Here is a 25,197-nt window from a genome sequence, read left to right on the forward strand (position 1 = left end):
TTTCCATGGTCAAGCCATTCTTCTTTCTATTATCAAAGGTGAAGCTGTTCAATATCTTCACCAGACACATGAGCTTTTCCTACCTGCCCAGAGCAGTCACATGGCTCTTTGAAGTCCACGTACTCATCCTCCTTGCTGTACATCCCCAAGGCAGTTTTAGTTGGCTGATCGTCTGCCTCAGTCTGGAATTTCATGTTTGCCATGTTGTCAAAGAGCTTGGACAAGTGACGCTGAACCTGTTGTTTCCAGGAAATGTGTGAAAAAGAGCACTGATCAGTTTTGTCGCATACACAAGCTGAAACCCATCCCGAACCAGTCATTTCTGCTTCACACACCCAATTTTGAATTTCCCCACAGCTGCAGCATACTAAAGCCTCGTCTCCTGCGCAGAGATGTGTGATCTTTTAGTTGTCACATCTCAGTTCACACTCCAAGTATATGAAAGGTGCCTCACAACTGTGAGCTTTTTCAAACTGATATTTCTGTCTTCCAAGTATTCATGGCGAGCGTAGAGATTGGGCAGAGCTGGTCTACTCAGTTTGTTAAGCACCCTCATATGGCTTCGGAAAAACGTTTCCTCCGCGCAATACTGATCAAACTAATGCAATTCTCAAGTATTAAAGCTTGGCTACATTGCAGATCTTAACAACCCAATGCAATTCACCATTAAGATGGATAGGTTTTGCACTCCATTTTCTTCTATAGGACTTTGGTAAACATCTGATCGGAAATATTAAGCAGAAACCCCAAACCTTCTCAATCACAATGTGCTCTTCAGTGAAGTTTATGCATGTTTCTAAAATAGATTTACACATAGCTATGGTATTGTGACCTTTGACTCATGATTCAATGTAGAAGTACAACTGTCTTTCCCAGCAGATGGGCTCTATTATATGTTGTGTTCAATAGTAGCTGTTTTCCCACTGTTTCTACACAGGGATCGGCCAAATTTCGATTGAACGTCAGCCAGCTTAATTCTCTCATGACAAGCTATAGGTCGGAACAGAATGAGAAAGTGCGCCTTTTTTGAGAATTTCACAACCTCTGCTCAACGAATGCAGCTGAGTTCACAAACCTGCTGGATAAGAGGGAAGCTAAACGATAACAAGCTCTCTGTAGACCCACAATTTCAGCTCCAATGTGCTCTCCTATCTGCTTTGACAATAAATCTTAAAATACTCTGATCGTATAAAAAAGCCCATTCCGGCTGTTTTACAGAATCAATGTCTGCATTTCGGAGAAGGAAACTTTAAGCAACAACAGGGGCAGCAGGGTAGCATGGTGGTTAGCATAAATGCTTCACAGCTCCAGGGTCCCAGGTTCGATTCTCGGCTGGGTCACTGTCTGTGTGGAGTCTGCACGTCCTCCCCCTGTGTGCGTGGGTTTCCTCCGGGTGCTCCGGTTTCCTCCCACAGTCCAAAGATGTGCGGGTTAGGTGGATTGGCCATGCTAAATTGCCCGTAGTGTCCTAATAAAAGTAAGGTTAAGGGGGGGGTTGTTGGGTTATGGGTATAGGGTGGATACGTGGGTTTGAGTAGGGTGATCATGGCTCGGCACAACATTGAGGGCCGAAGGGCCTGTTCTGTGCTGTACTGTTCTATGTTCTAACAGTTAAGCTTGATACGAATACTATGGGGCACTTTTGCACCCGTGTTTGCTGCGAGCGACGATGAGCACTCGTTGCAGTCTCGTGAGAGTCGAGAAATGAATTGCGGGATTCTCCTTCGGCGGGATCCTCCGCTTCACCGGCAGCGCATCCAAACCCACAGGTTTCCTGAAGGCATGGGATGGCCACAATGGTGAACCCCATTGGCCAACTGCCGGAACGGAGGATCCCGCTACCGGCGAGGGTACGACATGCCAGACAACAGGATTGGTGGGACAGAGAATCCTACCCAAGATTCCCACGTGCGAGATCTCGTTTCCTGATTCTCCCTGCCCCTCGTGCGGTACCCGCCCTTTCAGTTAAATGCATTCCAATTAATTTGAATATGATTAAAGGGCCTCCCCGCCATGTGATACTCCCACTCACGGAATATTGAAATCTCCCGTCGTGACTTTACAACAACTCTGAGAGGACGGGAAAAAGTTGCGGGCATCCCGCCGAGGTAACTTTAGCCCCCAGGGGGAGAGGGACATGCCCCCCAGCACAGATTGGCACTGCCAGGTTGGCCCAATTTATTTTTTGCCAGAGCACTAGAAAATCTGGTCTGGAAACTCGGCAGTGCATCTGGAGAGATACTCACCAGTTTTCAGGGAAATTTCCACCCAATAATACTACATGAGCACTACCCTGCACTCCAGTGGTGGGAGTTCTGTCAGGCCAGAGCTAAGAGAGATTTTGTTTGGTGCTCTCTGTGGCTCACGAAACCTGGCAAACCATTTTAAAACCAACCTTCTCCTTCCTCTTACTAAGTGATCACACATGTCGTGCTTCTCTATTATGGATTATTAAGTTGTTAGCCTGTACCAACTAATTTTTAGACGAAGACAATATAACTTTCACCTATTTTCACAGTCCACATTAATCAGTGAAACAAATCACCCAGATATCTTTCTGTTTGACAGCAATTGTTAATGGGCTTTTATTTATCTGGCATAATATTGTCAAAAGTATCTTAATTAATTTTGATTAACAATGAAGCCATTCCAACACTCAATCTTAAAAGTGAATTAATAGTTTCATAAGTAAATGCAACATTTTTTTGCGTTTTAAAAAAAATCTGTTTAAACCAAGAATTTTGATCCTTGAGGTGAGGAGTTGGGTAGAATCAATAGGATACATTCTTCTGGAAAATTATGAATTATAATTGAACTGATTTTGTCGAGGCAGTCAATATTAACATTCTTGTTGAAAATTCATGCCTCCCTCAAACTACTGATGGTATCGTCACAAATTTTACATCAGCGTTTTGTTGCTGCTGAGCTTTCTTTTATCCATCCCTCCAGAATGCCTGCTCGCCTTCCAAAACAATAAAGGGCAGGTGGTGAGTTTCTCTACTGAAGCTTGAAATTTTGTCATGTATCGGAAATCATATTGAAAGGAAATATTCCATTTACAAAGCATAGTAACACATTTCTATCAATCACCAAAGTCCTTCATACAAAATTAATTACTTAGAATGCCGTGCTAACAAGAACCTAAGAAATAGGAGCAGGAGAAGGCCATTCAGCCCTTTGAAACTATTTAATGAGATCACAGTTGATCTTTACTTCAACATAATTTCTACATTACACACGGAGCCCTTCATGTTTTTAATATGTAGATGTCTATCGATCTTAGTCTTGAAACATATACAATGACCAAACATCCACGACCCTATGAGCCAGAGAATTCCAAAGATTCACCACCTTCCAGGTGAAGGAATTCCTCCTCATCTACGTTCCAAATGACATTCTCCTTATTCTGAGACTTTGGGCGCGATTCTCCGCGCTCCCTCCCCCCCCCAAAATGACGTGTCGCATTTTGCGACACGCCGCTCGGAGAATTGCGGGCCGCCGTTTTTCACGGCGGCCCGCGATTCTCCGACCCGGATGGGCCGAGCGGCCTGCCGTTCCCGACCGGTTCACGCCGGCGGCAAGCACACCTGGTCGCTGCCGGTGTGAACATGGCGCCAATACCTGGTTTGTGGCTTGTGGGGGGGCGGAGAGGGGAGTGAGTACCACGACCGTGCTCGGGAGGGGACTGGCCCGCGATCAGTGCCCACCGATCGTCGGGCCGGCGTCTCAAAGGGACACCCTCTTTCCCCTCCGCCGCCCCGCAAGATCAAGCCGCCACGCCTTGCGGGGCAGCGAAGGGGAAGACGGCAACCGCGCATGCGCGGGTTGGCGCCGGCCAACCTGCCCATATGCGGTTGACGTCATTAGGCGCGCCGGCCGCGTCATTCTCGGCGCGCCAGGCCTTGACGCCAGCGACAAGGCCCGGCGGCCGAGATTTACGGAACGGCCCTCCTAGCCCCCTGGGGGGGGGGGGGGTGTGTGGGGGGGAATAGGGGGCCAGGAGTGGCCTCCGACGCTGTCGTGAACCTCTCCGGGTTTCACGACGGTGACGGGCCTTGCGGAGAATTCCGCCCTTTGTCTTTTGGTTCTAGATCTCCAGCCAGGAGAAACATCATTCCTGCACCTACCCTATTGTGTCTTGTGAGAATTTTGTATGTTCGAATGAGATCACCTCTCATTCTCCTAAACTCCAGGGGATAAAGCCCCAGTCTATTTAATCTTTCCTCATCAGACAATCTTGTGACCGTAAGAAATTGGAACCGGGGTAGGCTGTTCTGCCCCATCAAACCTGCTCCACCATTCAATAGGATTGTGGCTGACTGATATTCCTCATGTCCAATTTTCCTTACCTTTCCCCGTAACACTTGGTACCCTTACTGATCAAGAATCTATCTTAAAAGTGCACCTACAGCTCGGTGTGGCAAGGCGTTCCAAAGACTCACAATCCTCTGAGAGAAGAAATGCCTCCTCATCTCAGTCCTAAATTGGCACCCCTTTATTCTGAAACTATGTCCCCTGGCCCTAGACTCTCCCATGAGGGGAAGTATCCTCTCAGCATTTACCTTGTCAAGTCGTTTAAGAATGGGCAACACGGTGGCACAGGGACCCGGGTTCAATTCCGGCCATGGGTGACTGTCTGTGTGGAGTTTGCACATTCTCCTAGTGTCTGCGTGGGTTTCCTCCCACAGTCCAACAATGTGCAGGTTAGCGGATTGGCCATGGTAAATAACCCCTTAGTGTCCGGGTGTTAGATGGGGTTGCGGGGATGAGGCGGAGGAATGGGCCTGGGCGGGGTGCTCTTATGGAGGGTCGGCGTAGACCCAATGGGTCTGGTGGTCTCCTTCTGCACTGTGGGAATTCTATGATTCTAATAATCACCTATAAAAAAAACTTATTCCATGATTTTAATCCGATATGTTTCAATGAGATCACTCTCACCTTTCTAAATTCCAAGTACCGGAGTCCCAACCTGTTTAACCTTTGCTCATTAGACAATCTCTCCACACCAGGAATCACCCCAATGAACCTTCTCTGAATCTCCAATGGGCACAATCTGCCAGCCACGTTACACCCGAATGGCAGCGCAGGGCGGCACAATGCCAGAGGTAGATGCCGAGAGATCCCTCTTTCGGTATCTACCTGGCTCACCATGCAGCGAGAATTTGTTCAAAAATAAATTTAGAGCACTCAATGCTTTTTTTTCCCCCAATTAAGGGGCAAATTAGCGTGGCTAATTCACCTACCCTGCACATCTTTATGGGTTATGGAGGTGAGACCCATGCAGACACGAAGAGAATGTGCAAACTCCACATGAACAGTAACCCGGGGCCGGGATTGAACCCAGGTCCTCGGTGCCCTGAGGCAGCAGTGCTAACTACTGCTCCACCATGCTGCCCTTTCTCAATGCGAAATCTAACCCGATCTCGTGAGATGGCGCGTTGTGATGCCCATTATGGACGGATCACTTTTTAGCAAATCTGCATTTGCAGCGAGACAGCATTATGCATTACCACGATCTAACCAAGGCATTGGGATCTATCCCCTTCGCCTTGGAGATGTCGGGCCAGTGCCGTTCAATGCTGGTCTCCACAAACAAGGACCCGATGGAACGGCACTCATGGAGGTCTCCCAGGGGATTGGGGGTCCCCAGGTGCTTGCCCTTTGGACAGACTGGCACCCTGGCACTGCTGGTGCCATCTAGGCACTGTGGCACTGCCAGGCTGTCATCTTGACAGTGATGCCAGGGTGCTAGCCTGGCAATGCCAAGGTGCCCAAGTGGCACTGCCAAGGTGCCAGACTGGCAGTGCCAAACTGCCAAGCTGGCATTTTCCCATGATGGGGATCTGGCCCAGGAATTCCCTGTGCGGGTAGTGGGGGGTATGGGGGGGACTGAAGACTCCTTTATAGGTGAGGTCGGGTTGGGTTTGGGGGTCACATTGAACTCCTCAGTGCATAAAAACAGACTAATTGGGGCTCGTTGGTGAGTTCCCCACTGAGACCCTGAATGGACCAGTTCGATAGCGTGTTGTTTCTCGGTGCATGATGACCCCAAATTGTTTACGAACATGCTATAATCATGGTGGATGGCAGGAAACACCGCCTATCACTGCTGGGGAGCAAGGGGACAATCAAGCCCTGCATTTACGTCACCTGTAAACCCATCGAAGGCCTTCCTGTGATATTCTCCAGTCACACCACCAAATACGCCCACCATAAATTGGAGCGGAAAATCCCGACCGGTGTTGCAGTCCCTCAGCGCTTGCAGGAACCTTTTTAGGAATGAAAGTGCTGCTAATTGAACTAAGCTTATCCCTGCGACACCCAGACCAGTTAAACAAACCATTTGCCAAATTGATATCTGATAATCCTTATTAATGTGCACTTAAGGCAAGTTCACGCAACAGTGCGATTTATTTTCTTCCAAATGATTTTTGCCTGCAAGTCATTGTCAGCTCTGTTTGAATGGTTTAGTCCATCCATTACTGTTGTGTAGAGGAAAATTTGAGGTGTTTGCACAATGAGATTACCAACACTAATTTTTAGCCTTTCTTGATCTATGCCACTCACCAGATGAGGGTTGGTGCCATTGGACAGAATATCCAACAAATCAGCAGAGGAAATGAAATAAAACCTGGGGAATGCCAGTCTTTTAGTATCAAGGTATTCGGACAGTGCTTTCTCGCAGAGAGCCAGTCTGTGCAGGGAAAGAAAAGGTCAACAGGGCATGAAAAGTCTTATCTGCGATTTGATCTATCTACAGTTTATGGGCAGTAACTCTGACCCAGGACTTTATTGCAGGCTTCCCTTGCGCAGTGATTTTGGATTCTGTTCTAGGCCAAGCTGGTTTATTTGTAAATAATCAAGAAAGAACCACATTCTTTGGGAATCTGCAATGGAAACTTAACTCAAAGGTCAGTGGGCCCTGTAGACCGTCACTTCATATGGAAACATCAATTTTACAATACACACTGGCCCTTTGAAAGTCTGCAGCTGTGATAAAATTACCATTTAATCTCTGCTAGATATTCCTTCCAATTTTCCAGAGACCCAAGTTGGCACCAATGAAAGCAGGACAATTATCTTTCGGCATAGTGAAACATTATGTCAAGTTGTCTAGACAAAGTTTGTAAATTCCTGCTCTTGCCCACTGCCCACATTATCTGTTTAATCCTGTTAAGGGACGTCCTTGGTGAGTACAGTAGCCAGAGCTCTTGTACAGAAACATCTTAGGCCTGAGACTAGAATATGGCCACAAGAGATTTTCAACCACAAGAATTTATAAGGGTCAGCAAAGGCCAGAAGGTCTCTCTAATAGCTCAACCCCGCCCGCCCACTTTCTCACTATACCCCTCAATCTGTTTTTGTTGTTCACTCAATCAAAATATGACCTACCTGACCTGGATGTCTTCAAGCTTTTCACACAATCCTGGCTTGTTAGTGGCTTCCACTACATTTGGAGTTCGTTCAGCATCCCAAGCCAGCTCCTTAAAATCTACATCAATTCCATCGAAACGCTTAGAATCCTAAATGGGCATATGCGACAATAGTAAATTTTCTTATACATTTGTACTTATTATTGGGACAGGAAACCTTGACAACAGTGCCAGAGGACCATAGGCTGCTCTCCCCTTTAAGAACTGACTGGTGGTGATTTAACCTGAGGGTGACCACACGTCAGATGAGGGGTAAGCTTGAGAAGAACCTCAGCTGATACGGAAATTAAACCCACACTCGTTGGTGTCACTCCCCATCATGAACCAGCCATCCAACCGACTGAGAATCACAAATTCAAATGCAAAAAACACTTTCAAATCATTTAATTGTGCTTAATAATATCAGTGATATTTTTCATAGAAAATTTTTCATACCTCAGGCAATTGAGATCGAATGTCTTCAGATCCAATGAAGATGCTTTCAAGATGTGACCATGTGCGTTGCACCTCGAACCAAACAGAAATGACCGAGTCAGCTACAGACAGCTTCTTCTGCCAGCTAGATACCTCTTCCAAAAAGAAGGCAATGTACTTGGAAGTCATCAGGTTCTGAAGCTGGACTTGGTTGTCCTCCAGGGTCTCAATGAGCTCCTCATCAGACTTGAGCAATGGAACAGACGTGCGTGAGTGGCCCTCGTACCGGAACTCCATGCTGCTCCAGGTTGTGTTCAGTTCCTTCAACACTTTCTCCATGCCCATTTCCTTCACCGCTTTATCCACAATCCCACGCACCTCATCTTCAAAGTTGTGCAGGTTTAGTTTCAGAAGGTCGGCGAGGGTTGTGCTATCATCCATAGTAAATGTCACATTTGTAGCCTGCATTAGCTGATACCAATGTCTGTCCCGAATGGCTGGGTTCTGAAGTTCAGCCACAGCCCGTAAGGAAGTCAAAATGTTCTTCACTGTGTTGTCCAACCCAGTGAAAGCATCCCAGGCCCTTACCTCCTTATCCAAGGCACGAATGTCTTTCGCAAACTTCTTACATTCCATATCCATGTTCTCAACATTGATTTCCCTCCACTTAGTCGTCTTCCAGTCATTCATATTTGAATCCACCAGAAAGATCATATCCCAGAGTTCTTTCAGATGGCACACTTCTTTTCTGCACTGCTTTAGTTGTTTGTAGTCTGGTACATTAACCTCAAATAAACCGGCAGACTCATTAATGGTACGCATGGTGGCTTCCATTTGGCTGATCTGGCAGTGGACAACATCCAACATCTGGTAAGGTTGTACACTGTTGAACCTGATCAAGTAGAACAATGAATCATTGCAGTAAGACAACATACCAAATTATTTTAGAAAGCACTGCAGCCTTTGTTTACTTTGATGCATAGACTACAGTTACACAGTCAAGAAAGGCCACAGAGTTAATACAGCATGGATTTCACCAAAGAAAATCAATAAGCAGGAAACTATAGCTATTAGGAAAAGATTTGAGATGCTGGGATTATTTTCACTGGAACTGTGACGGCTCAAAGGATTCACACTGAGTATGTCAAGTCTACAGCACAGAAATGGGCCCAGCTGTTTTTTTTGCTGCCATTTACACTTGCCTCCCATTCCTGCACGTCTAACCCTCTGAATCAGGTCTCGGGAGGAAGTGAGTACAAACAGTGCCAAATACCGGTGCCTGGGACAAGCCCAGAGGGTGGAGGGCATGGGCCCGGTATTGTAATGCTGTCAAGTGTGAGGAGCCAAACTGTTTTTTCTGAAAACAGAATGTCAGCCTGAGAGTTCCAATTTTACAGAAGCCTTTTGTTTTTCAATTTATTTCCAGTGAGCTACTGAACTGCCTCGTCTGACCTTCGGCAATTTGTTGCTCCGATTTTGAAAAGCCCACCAAACAAAAAAACAAAGTGCCCAAATGCCAGAAGCAGCAACTGAAAATGTTTATGAGCTAATTGGGAGCTGGGGGCGGGGGGGGGGGGGGGGGGGGGGGGGGGGGGGAGAGAGAGAGAGAGAGAGAGAGGGGGGGGGGGGTGGGGGAGGGGGGGGGGAGGGGGGTGGTGGGGGTTGGGCTCATCTAACTTTGCCTCAAATGCATCCATACGATTTGCGTTAACTTTAATGGGGGCAGCACGGTAGCACAAATGGATAACACTGTGGCTTCACAGTGCCAGGGTCCCAGGTGCGATTCCCCGCTGGGACACTGTCTGTGCGGAGTCTGCACGTTCTCCCCATGTCTGTGTGGGTTTCCTCCCACAGTCCAATGATGTACAGGTTAGGTGGATTGGCCATGATAAATTGCCCTTAGTGTCACAAAATGGTTAGGAGGGGTTATTGGGTTACGGGGATAGGGTGGAAGTGAGGGCTTAAGTGAGTCGGTGCAGACTCGATGGGCCAAATGGCCTCCTTCTGCACTGTATGCACAGAATTGTTACGCAGGAGGAGGCCATGTGGCCCATTATGTCTGCACCGGCTCTCCAGACGAACACTATGACTTGGCACCATTCTCCTGTCTTCTTCCAACACATTGGGCGGGATTCTCTGATCCTACAGGGGGCCAGCACGGCACTGGAGCGGCACACGCCGTTGATCCTGGCGTGAACTGGGTGCCGCAGGGTCTGCACATGCGCAGTGGAGCTGGCGCCAACTCGCGCATGCGCAATGGCACCGGCACCAACGCGTGCATGCGTGGTGTCTCCCTTCTCCGTGCCGGCCCCAACGCAACATGGTGCAGGGCTACAGGGGCCGGTGCGGAAGAAAGGAGGCCCCCAGACAGAGAGGCCAGCCCGCCGATCGGTAGGCCCCGATCGCGAGCAAGGCCACATCGGAGGCCCCCCGGGGTCGGACACTCCCCTCCCCACCATAGGCCGCCCCCCGACTCTTCCACGCCGAGTTCCCGCCGGCTGAGAACAGGTGTGAATGGTGCTGGCGGGAGTCAGGTTTGTTGACACGTTGTTCAGCCCATTCCGGGCCGAGAATCGCCGGGGGAGGCCCCCATCGAGCGGCACCGACTGCGGCGATGCAAATTATGCCGATTCTCCACTGCGGAGAATCGCATCCCGGCATCATGGCACGATTTACGCCAGTCGCGGAGATTCTCCGGCCCGGCCCCAGACTGAGAGAATCCCGCCCATTGTCTCTATACAAGTAATGCCATCTTGAATGCCTCGATTGAACCTGCCTCCACCACATCAGGCAGTGCATTCCAGACCCCAACCACTCGTTTTGTGAAAGTTTTCTTTCACATCACGTTTGCTGCTTTTGTAAATCATTTTAAATCTGTGCCCTCTCATTCTTCACCCTTTTACGATTGGAAACTCTCCGTATCTACTCTGTGTAGCCCCATTTTATTTTGACCATCTCCATGAAATCTCTGCTGAGTCTCTGCTCTCTAAGGACAACAGTCCCAACCTTTCTGATCCATCCTCATAACTGAAATTTCTCATCCCTGGAATCGTTCTTGTGAACCATGTCTCCACTCTCTCCAATGTGTTCACATCCTTCCTCTAGTGTGCCATCTAGTAATAGATTAGTATATTTCAGTATATTTTGGATGAAGAGCCTCTCCGGATTCCTTCTTGAGATTTCTTCCTGGCTATCTTATATTTTGGCCTCTGGTTCTGATCTCCCCCTGAAGTAAAAGCATTTTGTTTCAATACTTGCCCTCTCACACCCCTTTATTATCTTAGAAATCTCTCTGTGGCCACTTATCAACCTTTTAGAGCTCTAAACTTTTCAAACTTTGCTGATACTCTCAATTCTGATATCAGCTGTGTGAAAATTATGCACACTTTTTTCAATGCCTTTGTATCCTTTCTATATTATGGAGGCCAGAGCTTTTCACAATATTCCTAATGTAGTCTAATTCAGATGTCTTTACTGCTTTTCAGTATCTCTCTACGAAACAACCTCAGAACATGGTTTGTTTCTCATCTGCCCTTGTTAATCTGCATTGCTATTGTTATGGGTCACTATTTAGAGAACTCCAAAGTGTATCATGGAGTTCACCTGACCCACAACTTTTAATAGATTGTGGTATGGGGAGCACACGGCCCACTCTACAGGTGTGGTCCAGCAGAAATGGAAAAGTATTTTTTAAAGCAAAACAATGTTTATTCTTTGAACTCAAGTTAATCTTTTTAAAACATACAGTGAACATCTTAGCAACCATTAATTCAAATACAATCCCCAAAGACTACAACACTAAGTAATCCTTTAAGCTTTCCTTTTAACATCCATAAGACTTAAAAACACCTTTTTACAGAAAGACATCAGGCTTAACTTCACTAATGAGAACAGTTACCACGTTGAAATGAGCAAATGGACACTCATAAGCTTGCAGAGATTCACACACATCCTGCTGTGATTGCAGCTTCTCCAAAACTAAAATGAAACCAAACCCACCCTGCAGCAAAAAGCCTAAAGCAAAAGTAAAAAGCTGACAGAAGCTCCACCCACTCTCTGACACATCACTGCAGTAATAAACACCCATTTCTTAAAGGTACTCTCACTACAGATATTTATATACACACCCATTTATAAACACTTATTTCTTAAAGGTACTCTCACATGACACTATCAATAGTAATTTGTGTATCTGCAGCTCTTAATTCCTTTCATCCTTTATCGCAGTTAGATTCTTATTATGCAAACAAGGACGTACCTCCTTACTCTTCCTGCCGAAATGCATCGCCTCACACTTAACCGAGATTGAAATGTGTTTACCAAGGTGCAAAACTGAGGCACTATAGTGCTATCACTAACAGAACATAGGAACATTCGAATTGGGAGCAAGAGGAGACCACTCGGCCACTCCAGCCGGCTCCGCCATTCAATTAGATCATGAAATGAAAATCGCTTATTGTCACAAGTAGGCTTCAAATGAAGTTACTGTGAAAAGCCCCTAGTCGCCACATTCCGGCGCCTGTTCGGGGAGGCTGGTATGGGAATTGAACCGTGCTTCTGGCCTGCCTTAGTCTGCTTTAACAGCCAGCTCTTTAGCCCTGTGCTAAACCAGCCCTAGTCTGGCCCTAGTTAAACATCCCATTCTGCAAGTTTATTATGCCTTTCAATATTTAAGTTGCTTTCTTCCTTTACTTCAGCTACACCACTCAATTAAACTACATTTCCCAGTTTGGTATCCATTAGAAATTTACTTCCGATTCCGAGTCCAAATCATGAAAAAATATTGTTTAGAAATCAGGAAGCGTTTTCACAGAACAAATCTTTCCTTTAATTGGACGTTCTACGAGGGGAGATCAACAGTTTAGAAATGGCATGAACAGGAGAACCATAGAATTTCTACAGTGCAGAAGGAGACCATTCAACCCATCAAGTCTGCACCAACCCCCTGAAAGAGCATCCTGCCCAGGCCCACTCCCCCTCACTCCCCTCCATGACGCCACCTAACCTGCACATCTTTTGGCCCTAAGGGGAAATTTTAGCATGGCCAGTCCACTCTGTGAGGAAACCCCACAAACACAGGGTGAATGTGCAAACAGAAACTGAACCCACATTCCCGGAGTTATGAGGCAACAGTGCTGAACACTGTGCCACCGTGCTGCCCTTTTGCAAAGTTCACTCTAGTGTGAGGGGCGAGCTTACAGAATATGCCCTAAAGCAGGAATCCACTGGGCTGATACAGCTGAAGGTGGTATACAGAGCACACCTCACGAGAGCGAGGATAAGCCGATTCTTTGAAGGAATAGAAGATGTGAGTGAATGTTACCGGAGGGAGGGGGGGGGGGGGGGGGGGGGATAATCGCGTTCATATGCTTTGGTCCTGTCCAAAGCTAGAGGATAACTGGAAGGAGGCTTTTAGGGTAATTTCTAAAGTGGTGCGCGTGAAACTGGACCCGGGCCCCCGGGAGGCCATATTCGGGGTGTTGGACCAGCCAGGGTTGGAAACGGGTGTGGAGGCAGATGTTGTAGCCTTCGCCTCCGAAGGCGGATCTTGATAGGTTGGAGAGCAATCTCTCCACCCTGTGCCCTGGCGTGGTGGGGGGGGGGGACCTGTTGGAATTCTTGACTCTTGAGAAGGTTAAGTTTGAACTGAGGGGAAGGACGGAAGGGTTCGACAATTCATGGGCATTATTCATTATGCACTTTCAAGAACTGGATAACATCGAACATTAGTTGGGGCATGTGGGTGGGAGGGTTGGGGGGAGGAGGGCTGTGTGTGTTAATGGTGACTATGGGTGATCCCTAATTCCTTTTTGGCACTTGTTTGTGTGAACATGCGGGCGAATGTTTGGGGTTTGGTGGGAGGATGTGATTGTTGTTATTGATATGGGGATTGACATATTTGTAACTGATTATTGTTTATTGTTGGTGGGTGTAAATTTGGGAGAAAATGTGAAAAAGGAGGAGAATAAAAAAACATTTTAAAAAGCAGGAAACCACTGAAACACAGACTGCTTAACCACAGGGAATAGCTGAACGGGAGGCAATTGCAATCTTTAAGGGAAAAGTGGCTCACTTCCGAAACAGTGGAAGGTACAGGGTTATGGGTGGGGTAGGGGGAGCAATGCAGTGAAGTTTGATTTCCCCAGTAACATTCAGCAGATCCAGTGGACTGTACGGCTTTTTCTGTACTTTGATTTTTTAATGCTTTTGCAGCCTTGGCTCAGTTTTATCAAATTAAAGTTGATCTGGGATTTGTGTCTCATTTCGTTTGATAAACTGTGCTGAAAAGAGAGCTGTAACGACACAGAGAGAAAATAATCTACTCAGTCTGCTTCAGCACAATATTTTGATAAGTGCAATTCATCAGCCAAAATTGAAAATTGCGACACCACCTATACATTAGAAATCTTCAAGGTCTGCATGCATCGCGGATCAATTTCTCATCATGAATTCCCAAGCCCACACTTAATATGGAGACCGCAAACATAAACTTGATACGCGTTAATACACCCATCCGCCAGGAATAATATAATGGTCTTTCTTTTTCGCGTCTCCTAGCCATTCAGGTTTTACTTCAGCCCGAACCCTTACACTCCGACTATATTTGCCGCCCTCCCAAGTTGAAGTAAGTTTTGCGACTGAATGATAAAAAACAATGCAAAATAAAGCATTGTGTAAAAATAAGAAGGAACAAAGTGCCTTTTAAATGAAGACCATGTTATTTCCGAACAAACTATTCCAATTATATCCTGCGGTCTAATTTTGCTTCACCTGAAGACTACACCACAGGACATTTAGGCCTATTAAAAATATCAACCTGTTCAGAAACAAAGGCAGAATAATAAAGAACCAAGGACTGCGGAAACCTTCCCAGTCACAGTGGGAAATGCCAGTGTTGCCGGAATCCTGGGAAATTCTTCTCATTGGTACATTTATTATCTGTTGCTACCAGCAAGCATGAACAACAAAGATACAGAAAGTAAAAGAGAGGTCAAGTGGAACTGTACACATCGACCTTGCAATTATTCTGTGTGATCAAAATACAACTGCTTAATAAAAGCAAAATATTGTAGGTGCTGGAAATTGGAAATAAAAACTGAAAATGCTCCGCAGGTCTGACAGCATCAGTGCACAGAGGATAGCCAGAATCTTCTATTCCCAAACCTATGTTCAGTGATGGGTGCAGAGCTGGGAGTGACTTGCACTGTGGGTGGGCGAGGTGGTTTGGTGGGACAGCTGACCACATGTGATCTTGCACTGTGCAGCTAATTAAGTATGTATCCACGAGGCGCTCCATGATCCTCGCAGTGGGGACCGGCAGGAAGTTGCTATCCTCGCCGTTAGCTCATGGGGCCCAAGGTCCAGGTGACATCATTGAAGAGCCCCCAGACAGCCTGGACCATCCCTTCCGCCTCTGCCCAACCACCACTCTACCCTTCCACACAACTTGGGCTGCTGCTACCCGGTCTCGAGCTTCTGCTGGCATTCATAACTGCTGCCCCAAGAGGGAAATGCAGTGGCAGCTGACCGTTAATCAAGGAAGAAGTCTATCTCACGAGATGCATGCCATTTGGGTGCAGTCAGAAAAATGAGTGTTCAAATTTTGAGCTAGCAGGGAACATAATTTGGAATATGAACTTAATTCCAGCCAGCTAACATTTTAATGAGCATGCATGAGCACCTTGACGAACCCCCTGACATCCAAATACCCTTCCAACCCTCAATCACCCCGCAACTTGTCAAGGAAGCCTGCAACTCCCAACTAAGCCCTTACCCCGCCGACTATCTTCCTAGCCCCCAACTGCCCTCCCACCTCCAAGTACCATCCCCATTCCCCCACCCTGACTACCCTTCCGACGCCCCCCACCTCCAAAACTGTTTTTCTTTAACTACACCCCCCCAACCCCCCTGAACCTGCCCCCACCCACAACCCCCCCCCCCCCCATGACCCTCCCTGGCACCCCCCCCATGACCCTCCCTGGCACCCCCCCCATGACCCTCCCTGGCACCCCCCAACTCTCGAATATCCTCATAACCCCCAATCACACCCCCTCAAATTGTTGACTGAGCCTTTAACGCGCTCAACTAAGCCCCTCCGACCAACTTCCCAACCCCCCTACTATCCTTCCACCCTCCAACTATCACCCCCATTTCCCCACACTCTCCACCACTCTGACTACTATCTAATTCCACCATCCCCTCCCCCACTGACCACCTTTTTTTTTCTTTTTTTTAAAATTTTAGATTACCCAATTATTTTTTCTATTAAGGGACAATTTAGCGTGGCCAATCCACCTACTCTGCACATTTTTGGGTTGTGGGGGCGAAACCCACGCAGACACGGGGAGAATGTGCAAACTCCACACGGACAGTGACCCAGAGCCGGGATCGAACCTGGGACCTCAGCGCCGTGAGGCGGTTGTGCTAACCACTAGGTCACCGTGCTGCCCTCCACTGACCACCTTAACCCGTCACCCACTAACCTTGCGTTCTCCCTGGCTTCTCAATGCTACTGGGCCTTTAAACTTTATGGCAGCTAGTGCTTTAAAAAGCGAGCATGTCTTCACTTCCCCCGATGCCACTACCCTGCACTGGGAGGATCCGAAGCTGCTATGTTCTACATTTCCCACCAAGCTGGGGACAGGAGACCAAGCGGGAAGTGCGCAGCTCCAGATCTGGGAAAGTGAAAAGAAGCAGAGTGGTAATCTAATGGTGATTACTATTCCTTAGAAATCCTGGCCCTTTTTGTTCTCTTGACCACGTACGTTCCTTCTTATCTTTGTGTCATCAGAAAACTTAGTGACCACTCTTTCTACTCCTTCATCCAACTCATTGATATAGATTGTTTTTAAATGTATAAAAGGCCATGATGGGTGGATAGAGGGGCATAGGTTGGAATGGAGAGCATGAGAATTGGTGAAGGGCCATTGGGGATTGGTGAAGGGTCATTGCGGATTGGTGAAGGGTCATGAGGTGGCTTGGAAAGAGCACGTGTGTGTGTGTTGGTGGGGGGAGGCGCAATGGTTTGAGGGATGAGAGATGAGAGGAGAGTTTTCTATTTTATTGTTAGCAGTGTAACCAGAATGAAGTCCCAGAACACCAAGACGGACATTTTATACAGCCCACGTGGGCACCCAGCAACCCACTGTTGCTGGGAGCAGCGGTCCAATTCCAGTAATCGTCCATCCACCCACCCAGACTGAAAATCCCATCTTTGCTGGCACTTTCTCCGAAGGTGAGCATGCCAATCTGGGAAATTTGCTGGCTCCCAATTGCAACCGCTATGAAAGTCCAGCCCAACTTTTCAGCTTGAGGAAATGTCACCAAAGAACTTGAAAATTTAGAGTTGGAACACGTTTTAAACGAACAGAAAGACAGGGAAAGTGAGAGAGGAGGAATGAATAAAAAGAAAGGTCGGGATAGAGTGAAAGGTCAGGCAAGACATTGCATTAAATAACAAAAACCATGATGGTGCAAGGCAAAACGAGGTGGTTCGTGGGACAAATAAATAAATATTGCAGAGGAGGTGCAAATGGAAGTAGCAGAATTATCACCAACAGCTGCTGTCAGGCAAAATGGGAATTATGATTCTGATAGTGAGTTGAACTAAATGTTGTGTCTGGAAGGGAATAAAGTGCTCTGTTCCTTAGCCTCATATTTTGTTTAATTGGTAAGTTTACAAGGCAAGGGATAGGGAAGTGAGAGTGGTGTGGGGTGTAGCCTTAAAATTGCAGGAAACTGGAAGCGCAGGGCCACACTTGTAGACCCAATAGAGGTACTCTTAGAAGGAGTCAGCCAATCTGTGTTTGTTTCCTCCCATTCTGTTCAATGGTTGGATGTTTGATTATATGACTCTGTTTACTATTGATGCTCACTGTGCTTTATTAGTTAAGTCTGGCTGTGGATTCAACAAACAGTGGATAAGCTGTGCACATTCCTGGATGCAAAAAGATGTAAGTATGCTGCAGACATTTTTTAAAAATCCTGTAAATTAATTCATGTTACTAATATAGATCTATGTGCATCATCACTGCATAGCTCCAACACTTAAAATACGTAACATCCCCAAGGTTTTTAAAAATTCATTTACAGGATGTGAGCGTCACTGGTTAGGCCAGCATTTATTGCCCATCCCTAGTTGCCCTTCATAATGTGGTGGTTAGTTGCCTTCTTGAGCCACTGCTGTCCCTGAGGTATAGGTACACACAGTGCTATTAGGGAGGGAGTTCCAGGAGTTTGACCCAGCAACAATGAAGGAACAGCAATATATTTCCAAGTCAGGGCGATGAGTGGCTTGGAGAGGAACCTCCGGGTGGTGGAGTTCCTTTCTCAACCTTCCCAGTAGACTGTGGGAAATGAGGACTTGAGGTGATGTGTTTAAAGTTGTCAATTGTTGAAAATTCTTTCCACTCATAACTTGGAAAACATAGGCCATTGTCAGACATGACGGTATGAGCAATACCATGCCTGGCAAATATTTCTCTGCGTGCTTTGACTATAGTATTGGATGTCAGATCATTCAACTTCATGACTTCTGGAAAATGTGAATAATATTCAATGACTAAAATATAATCCTTGCCTAAAAGAAAAACCCAGGGGCTGGTTTAGCACAGTGGGCTAAATAGCCAGGGGCTGGTTTAGCACAGTGGGCTAAATAGCTGACTTGTAAAGCAGACCAAGGCCAGCAGCGCGGGTTCAATTCCCGTACCAGCCTCCCCGAACATGCACCAGAATATGGCAACTAGGGTCTTTTCACAGTAACTTCATTTGAAGCCTACTTGTAACAATAAGCAATTTTCATTTCATTTTTTCATTTCATTTCATGAATGAAAGAGATCGATACCTACTTTCACCCACGGTGACGTCGCAATGTCATGCTGTTGCAATGGTTCCTTACATTGTTGCCTCTGATGTGTTTGACATGTTGAACATGATGATATCATGCCTGAGATATCTTTGTTTATACCTGGCCAATGTATTGATTGTCTAGCTCGGCGTTTACATTTCTCTATGCCTAGATGACCTTCATGAAGTCTAGGAAGCATTTCTGACTTCATGTTGTCTGGAATGATGATTCGATCCTGTCTCAGCAAAGTACCATCCAAGATAGTCAGTTCAGACTGTATGCTCTAGTATTGTGGACAATGACCTTTCGCCCATCCATTTTGTAAATGATATATAACTTTGGTCAAAGCAGCATCTTTCTGTGTTTCTGAACAAATTTGTTGAAGCTTTGAATCAGAGGCTGGAAGTAACTGTCTTAAAAATTGCAGGTGAGAATCAATGTCATTGATTGATTCCTCTCGAAGAATATAAGTGTTGATGGATCTGGACAGAGTGTCAGCTGTGACTAAATCTTTACCTGGAGTATATATAAGATTAAAATCATATCCGCGCAATTTCATTATAAGTCATTGTAGTCTTGGTGTCATCTCGTTTAAATTCTTTTCAATGATGTGGTCAAGTGGATGATGGTCTGAGTCTACAGTAAACCTGGGTAAGCCATAAACATACTCGCGGAACTTGGAAGTTCCAGTCACAAGTCCAAGACACTCTTTTTCAATCTAGGCGTACCTTCTGTCAGTCGCAGTCAAGGATCTGTATTCGCAGGCGATGGGAACCCAATTATTGAAATGGTCTTGTTGAAGTAGAACTGCACCGATGCCATTCTAACTAGCATCAGTTGAAATTTTGGTGGGCCTGGTCGGGTCAAAGAAGGACAAGCTGGGAGCTTGCATCAACTGTTGTTTCAGATTTGTCCATTCTTTAGTATGACTCTGAGTCCAGTTGAAATCAGTATCCTTTCTGATCAGCTGAGGTAATGCAGTTGTTCTACTGGAAAGTGATGACCTTCCCTAGAAGGTTGACAAATCCTAGAAAGCATAAGACTGCTTTCTTGGCTTGCGGTATTTGCATTGACTTGATGGCTTGTACTTTGTCTTCATCCGGCTTGATATCATTGGCTGTAATGTTGTCACCTAAGAATTTCAAAGAAGAGGCGGGAAACATACATTCAGCTTTAAACCATGGTTGTGTGTTCTCTTGAACACTTCTCAGAGACGACTCATGTGTTCTTCTGGTGTTGTAGACCAGATGATTATGTCTTCGACATAAACACAAACACCTTCAATGTTCTCTGTCATTTGTTCCATTGTACGATGAAATATTTCTGATGCAGAAATAATTCCGAAGGGAATTCTGTTGAAACAATACTGCCCGAAATGTGTGTTGAAGGTACAGAGGAGCTTTCTGGAGTCATCAAGCTGCATCTGCCAGAAACCTTGTGAGGCATCGGGTTTAGTAAAAATTCTGGCATTGGCCATTTTTGATGTGATTTCCTCTCTCTTTGGTATTGGATAGTGCTCTCTTCTAATATTACGATTGGGATCTTTAGGATCCATACAGATTCTAATGTCACCTGTTGTTTTTTTTACACAGACTAGGGAGCTACCCCAGTCAGTCAGTCGGTTGTGTTACCTTTGATATGATTCCTTGCGATTGCAATTTTGTTAGTTCAGCTGTCAATCTTTCTCTGAGAGGAGCTGGTACACGTCTTGGTGGATGTATCACAGGCCTGGCACCTTTTCTCAAAAGTATCTTGTACTGATATGGCAGTGTTCCCATGCCATGAAATACATCAGGGCATTCATGTAAACATTGCTGGATGTCTTCTTTAATTGTTGCTGATTCACAAGTATTGAGGAAAATTCCTGGAATGAGCTGCAAATCTTTGCAAGCTTGAGCACCCAATAGTGAAGATCAATTGTCATCCACTATCTCAAATCTGATTTGTTTGTGAATGTCTCCATTGGTGGCACTCAAATAACACGAGCCATGTGAGAAAATAGTATTGCTATTATAATCTTTTAAAGAACACTCTGGAGGAATTATGTCATAGTGACTTTTAATCTTAGACAAATCTTTGGAATTGAGAAGATTTGCTGAAGCAACCGTGTCTAATTTGCATGAGATTGGAACATTATTAATACGGACAGTAGTCATCCATGCGTTGCTGACTTTTTGATCTTTTGTTGCTTGAAGATCTTTTTTATTTTCGTGAAGAGCTTTTTTTGTTTCTTGAAGATCATTCTTACTTGCTTACAGACTAGTCTTCGTGGATGCATCAACCACACCAACAAAGAAAGGATTTTCTAATGAAAAACTGTCATCATCTTGTGCGAAATCTTGTTGAGTGTTTATTTGTTCATCTTTGTCAACAGCTCTCACATTGTAGTTCTTTTTACGTGCATGAGGAGGATAACTTGCGGATAATTGACACTGAGAAGCTCAATGATTCATTTTGGAACATCTCAGACAGCGTTTTCCAAAAGCCGGGTAGCTTCCCTTTAAGTGGGCATTGCCACACCTGTGACACGTCATCACGTTGTCGCTGTGACGTATTTGTGACAATCACGCATGTGCAGACCTCTTTTGCAGTGTCTCGCAATTCTGTGCGAAGTGCGCATGTCCCGAACTGGAAATTGCGTGTGCTGGGTAGCTGTTGTTCCGAACAGTCTTCTGTGCTGTCTGCGACACTATTTTTATTTTTTCTGCCACATGGAATACTTTTCCGCCTTTTTTCTTGGGATAAAATTCTAAATACTGACTTTTGGTCCGTTTACTGGAGATGCATTTCTCTATCGTGATTTTCAACGTTAAATTATTTTGCCAAATTAATGCTTCTCATACAATATCATCAGCTATTCTATGGACAATTTGATCTCTTACAAGAGAATCATGAAGATCCACATAGTTACAGGTTTGAGCTAAGAGTTGGAGATCTGTAATGACGTTATTCACCGGTTCACCAAATTTTTGAACTCGCTTAATGAAACCTGAATCTTTCTAAAATTTCATTAGCTTGCATTCTGAAATGGTCATTGAATTTCGTGATAATGTGTTCAAACTTCGACTTATCTTCACTAGTAGCAAATTTAAACAAATTATAGATTTCAATTGCTTGCTGTCCTGCTCATGACAGAATCAAAGTGATTTGTCTTGCATCAGATGCAGCGTTTAAATCACTAGCTTCCAGATAGAGCTGGAATTGTTGTTTAAACAACCTCCAATTTAAATTAAGATTACCAGTGCTCTTCAGATGTCTGAGAGCTTGCACTTGGTACATCGCTACTCTGTTTTTGTTGAGGATTCCGAAGTTGCGATGACTTCACCAGTCGAATAGTTGATTCCGATGTTTCTTCTTTTTTGTTTAAATTTTCTTTACTACTCTTTCTTAAAAGCTTAATGCATTCTGGTACCATGTTATATTACTTTGTGTAATATAAAATTTTTTGAACCAGCTGAGTTAATGAAATTAGCAGCAGTCTTCTTGTAAAGATAAACTAATTTATTGAGTAATATAAATAAATATTGTGAGTTCTTTTTACTTAATGCTCAACTAGTAAAACAAAGAAACATTTGTAGAGATAACTAATTAAATTGTACAATACAATGCTTTGATAACTGGTAACTTCTCTCTCTAGCTTTCCTGGCCGGGATTCTCCCCTACCCGGCCGGTGGGGGGGGGGGGGGGGGGGGGGGGGGGGGGGTCGGGCCATGCCCAAAGGTGCAGAGAAGGAAGAGAAGGAGCCAAGCCCTCACATTGAGGGGCTAGGCCCGCGCCGGAGTGGTTCCCACTCCGCTGGCTGGCGTGAACGGCTTTTGGCACCACGCCAGCTGGGGCCAAAAGGACTTCGCCGGCCGGCGTAAGTCTGCGCATGCGCCAGAGCGTCAGTGGCTGCTGACGTCATACCGGCGCATGCGCAGGGGAGGGGGTGTCTTCCGCCTTCACAATGGTCTTCACCATGGTGAAGGCGGAAGAAAAAGAGTGCCCCCATGGCACAGGCCCGCCCGCCGATCGGTGGGCCCCGATTGCGGGCTAGGCCACTGTAGGGGCACCTCCCGGGGTCAGATCGCCCCGCATGCTCCCCAGGACCCCGGAGCCCGCCTGCACCGCCAATCCCGCCGTTCAGGTTGGTGGTTTAATCCACGCCAGCGGAAGAGGCCTGTCAGCGGTGGGACTTCGGCCCATCGCGGGCCGGAGAATCGCCGCGGGGGGGCGGTGTAATTCCCGCCCCTACCGAATCTCAGGGGGCGGAGAATTCGGGACATGGCGGGGGCGGGATTGATGCCAGCCCCGGGTGATTCTCTGACCCCCTCCCGCCCCCTATGTCTGTTCTCAATGCACTCCTGATACACACTCCTTCAGAAAGAGTGGGAAACTATTGATATAGGTCCTGATAGTGAGACATCTAGTGTTCAATTGCCTGTACTAGGATTACATATATTGATCACGTACATTGATATACAGAAATAACTACACCAGGTATCTGTCCTTCTAGATGGTAGTGGTCGTGGGTTTGGAAGGTGCAGTCTCAGGATATGAGTTACTGCAGTGCATCTTATAGATGGTCCACATGGCTGCCACTGTTCATCGGTGGTGGAAGGATTGAATGTTTGTGGAAGTGGGAGCAATCAAATGGGCTGCTATGTCCTGGATGATGTCGAGCTCCTGGAGTGTTGTTGGAACTGCACTCATCTCGGCAAGTGGAGAATATTCCATTACACTCCTGATTTGTGCCTTGTGGATGCTGGACAGGCTTTGGGGGGAATATTTTCTACTTTTAATACAAATTATTAATAAGTCCTTGCGCAAATTCTTTTTTTCAGCAGAGACATTACCCCAAGTATTAAAGCCTCTGTTAAAAAAATAGACCAGTAAACGATAAATGCACCTGTGAAATAGGGGCAAATCCTGACATTTAACTTCAGGACTACAGAGAGCATTTTGAAAGGAGGAAGGAAGAACAATGCTAAAACTCCAGTTTTAACACTGAATGCCAGTGGGCAGACATGCATCACCAACCTAACATTTTGACACCCTCACTCTATAATTTGTAAGAATGGATGACAGGCTTGAATCAGAATCAAAAAGAAATGTAAACACTGAATAAGCAGAGTCACAAGTCATAATAACTATCAGCCGCACTTTGCACTATTCACAGAACAAGCATTGTCTTAAACCGTTGAAGTTTAAACTGGTGTCACACTTTGGACTGGAAAAATAATAACGCCCTCTGAAATGGCAAGCCACTGGGCTCAGGGGCAATTAGGAATGGGAAACAAATTTTGCCCTTGCCAGCGACGCCCACATCCCATGGAAGAATAAAGAAAAAAAAAGCCTTGAGGACAGTTGGCTGATCTGACTTTACTTCAGCAAATTAAATTCACTTTCCATTTCGGTATCTCAGCCAACCCTCCCACTCAGTCAGTTTCTCAGAGATTTGCTTCATGTTTTACTCAAAAAATATCTATAAAATTCTTGGAGGAAAGCAAAGAACCTTAAAAGCATCTTGATTGATCCAAATTGTAACTGTCACTCGAACATAGAGCATTCGACCACTGGTGAAATCTGCAGCAAATATTTATAAAGTACCAACTCTCAAAGGGATAATGGGGGTAATTTTGGTTTTGAGCGATCGTGTAAACCTGACAATATCAGATCAGACATCTGTTACCAAGCTCAATACGGTTGAATTTGATGGAAAAGGTAATCATGACAGATATATAACAGATGGCTGATCTGATATTGTCAAAGTTACTATTACTTCCAGTATATCCATAATCTTAGCAATATGAAATCCATTCATATAAACCTTCTGCATAAAAAGCACACAGAGACACTGGTGAAGAAATGTTGTTACTTCTATGAATTATCAGTGCTTTTGCCAGGCATGAAATTAAGGCTAGTTTCCTCTTCATGAGGCCGCAATAGACATCATGTTCCGCATACTGATCTAACTGATCCATTAAGGGAAACAAGCATCACTGAATTAATTTGTATGGAATGCACGGTTGGGATTTTCTAGAAGGCATTGGAATTTACAGATGTTCAAGTGAACCATGTTGATTCTGATCAAACACTTTCTGTCTTTTCTTAAAAGCAGCTACTTATAAGGTGTATTAGGTTAGTTTGAGATACATTAGTGCTGCCGGATCAGCATCAGTGTGAAACAATTTCAGTTTAACATTGATAATGTGTTGGCACTGTACATTCGGTGTCTAATCTGTCTACTTAGTGAAGTGAAGTGAAGTCCCTTGGAGGAGACAATCTCGCGCTTTTTCAAGTTCATGGTAATTGTAATGTGGAGTCAAATCTGTTTATTTTGGGTGCTCTGGGAATTTTGCAAATCCAACATCCCTTAACTGTAATGTCCAGAGCAGCGCAAGCTTCCTTAAATTTCTAATAATATGGCTCTCTGCACACATTAACCAGGCTCGCACAGAGCTCTCCCGTAAAAGCAGGGTGACGAATGTTCCAGTCAAGCAGGAGCTGAGCAATGAGAACAGA

The 25,197-nt window shown here is 45.6% G+C and overlaps 1 protein-coding gene across 1 annotated transcript in view; it reads right to left on the minus strand.

Moving 5' to 3' along the window:
- LOC119953293 (dynein heavy chain 9, axonemal-like) overlaps positions 1-25,197 on the minus strand; it is a 686,444-nt gene that overhangs the window by 511,237 nt on the left and 150,010 nt on the right. Inside the window, exons 20-23 of the mRNA XM_038777408.1 lie at positions 7,869-8,739; positions 7,393-7,523; positions 6,568-6,694; positions 84-236 (exon numbers count right to left, since the gene is read on the minus strand). Of these exons, the coding sequence (XP_038633336.1) occupies positions 84-236; positions 6,568-6,694; positions 7,393-7,523; positions 7,869-8,739 (1,282 nt within the window). The remainder of the gene's footprint in view (positions 1-83; positions 237-6,567; positions 6,695-7,392; positions 7,524-7,868; positions 8,740-25,197) is intronic.

Source organism: Scyliorhinus canicula, chromosome 18 (assembly GCF_902713615.1).
Source record: "Scyliorhinus canicula chromosome 18, sScyCan1.1, whole genome shotgun sequence".
In the NCBI taxonomy this organism is placed as follows: domain Eukaryota; kingdom Metazoa; phylum Chordata; class Chondrichthyes; order Carcharhiniformes; family Scyliorhinidae; genus Scyliorhinus; species Scyliorhinus canicula.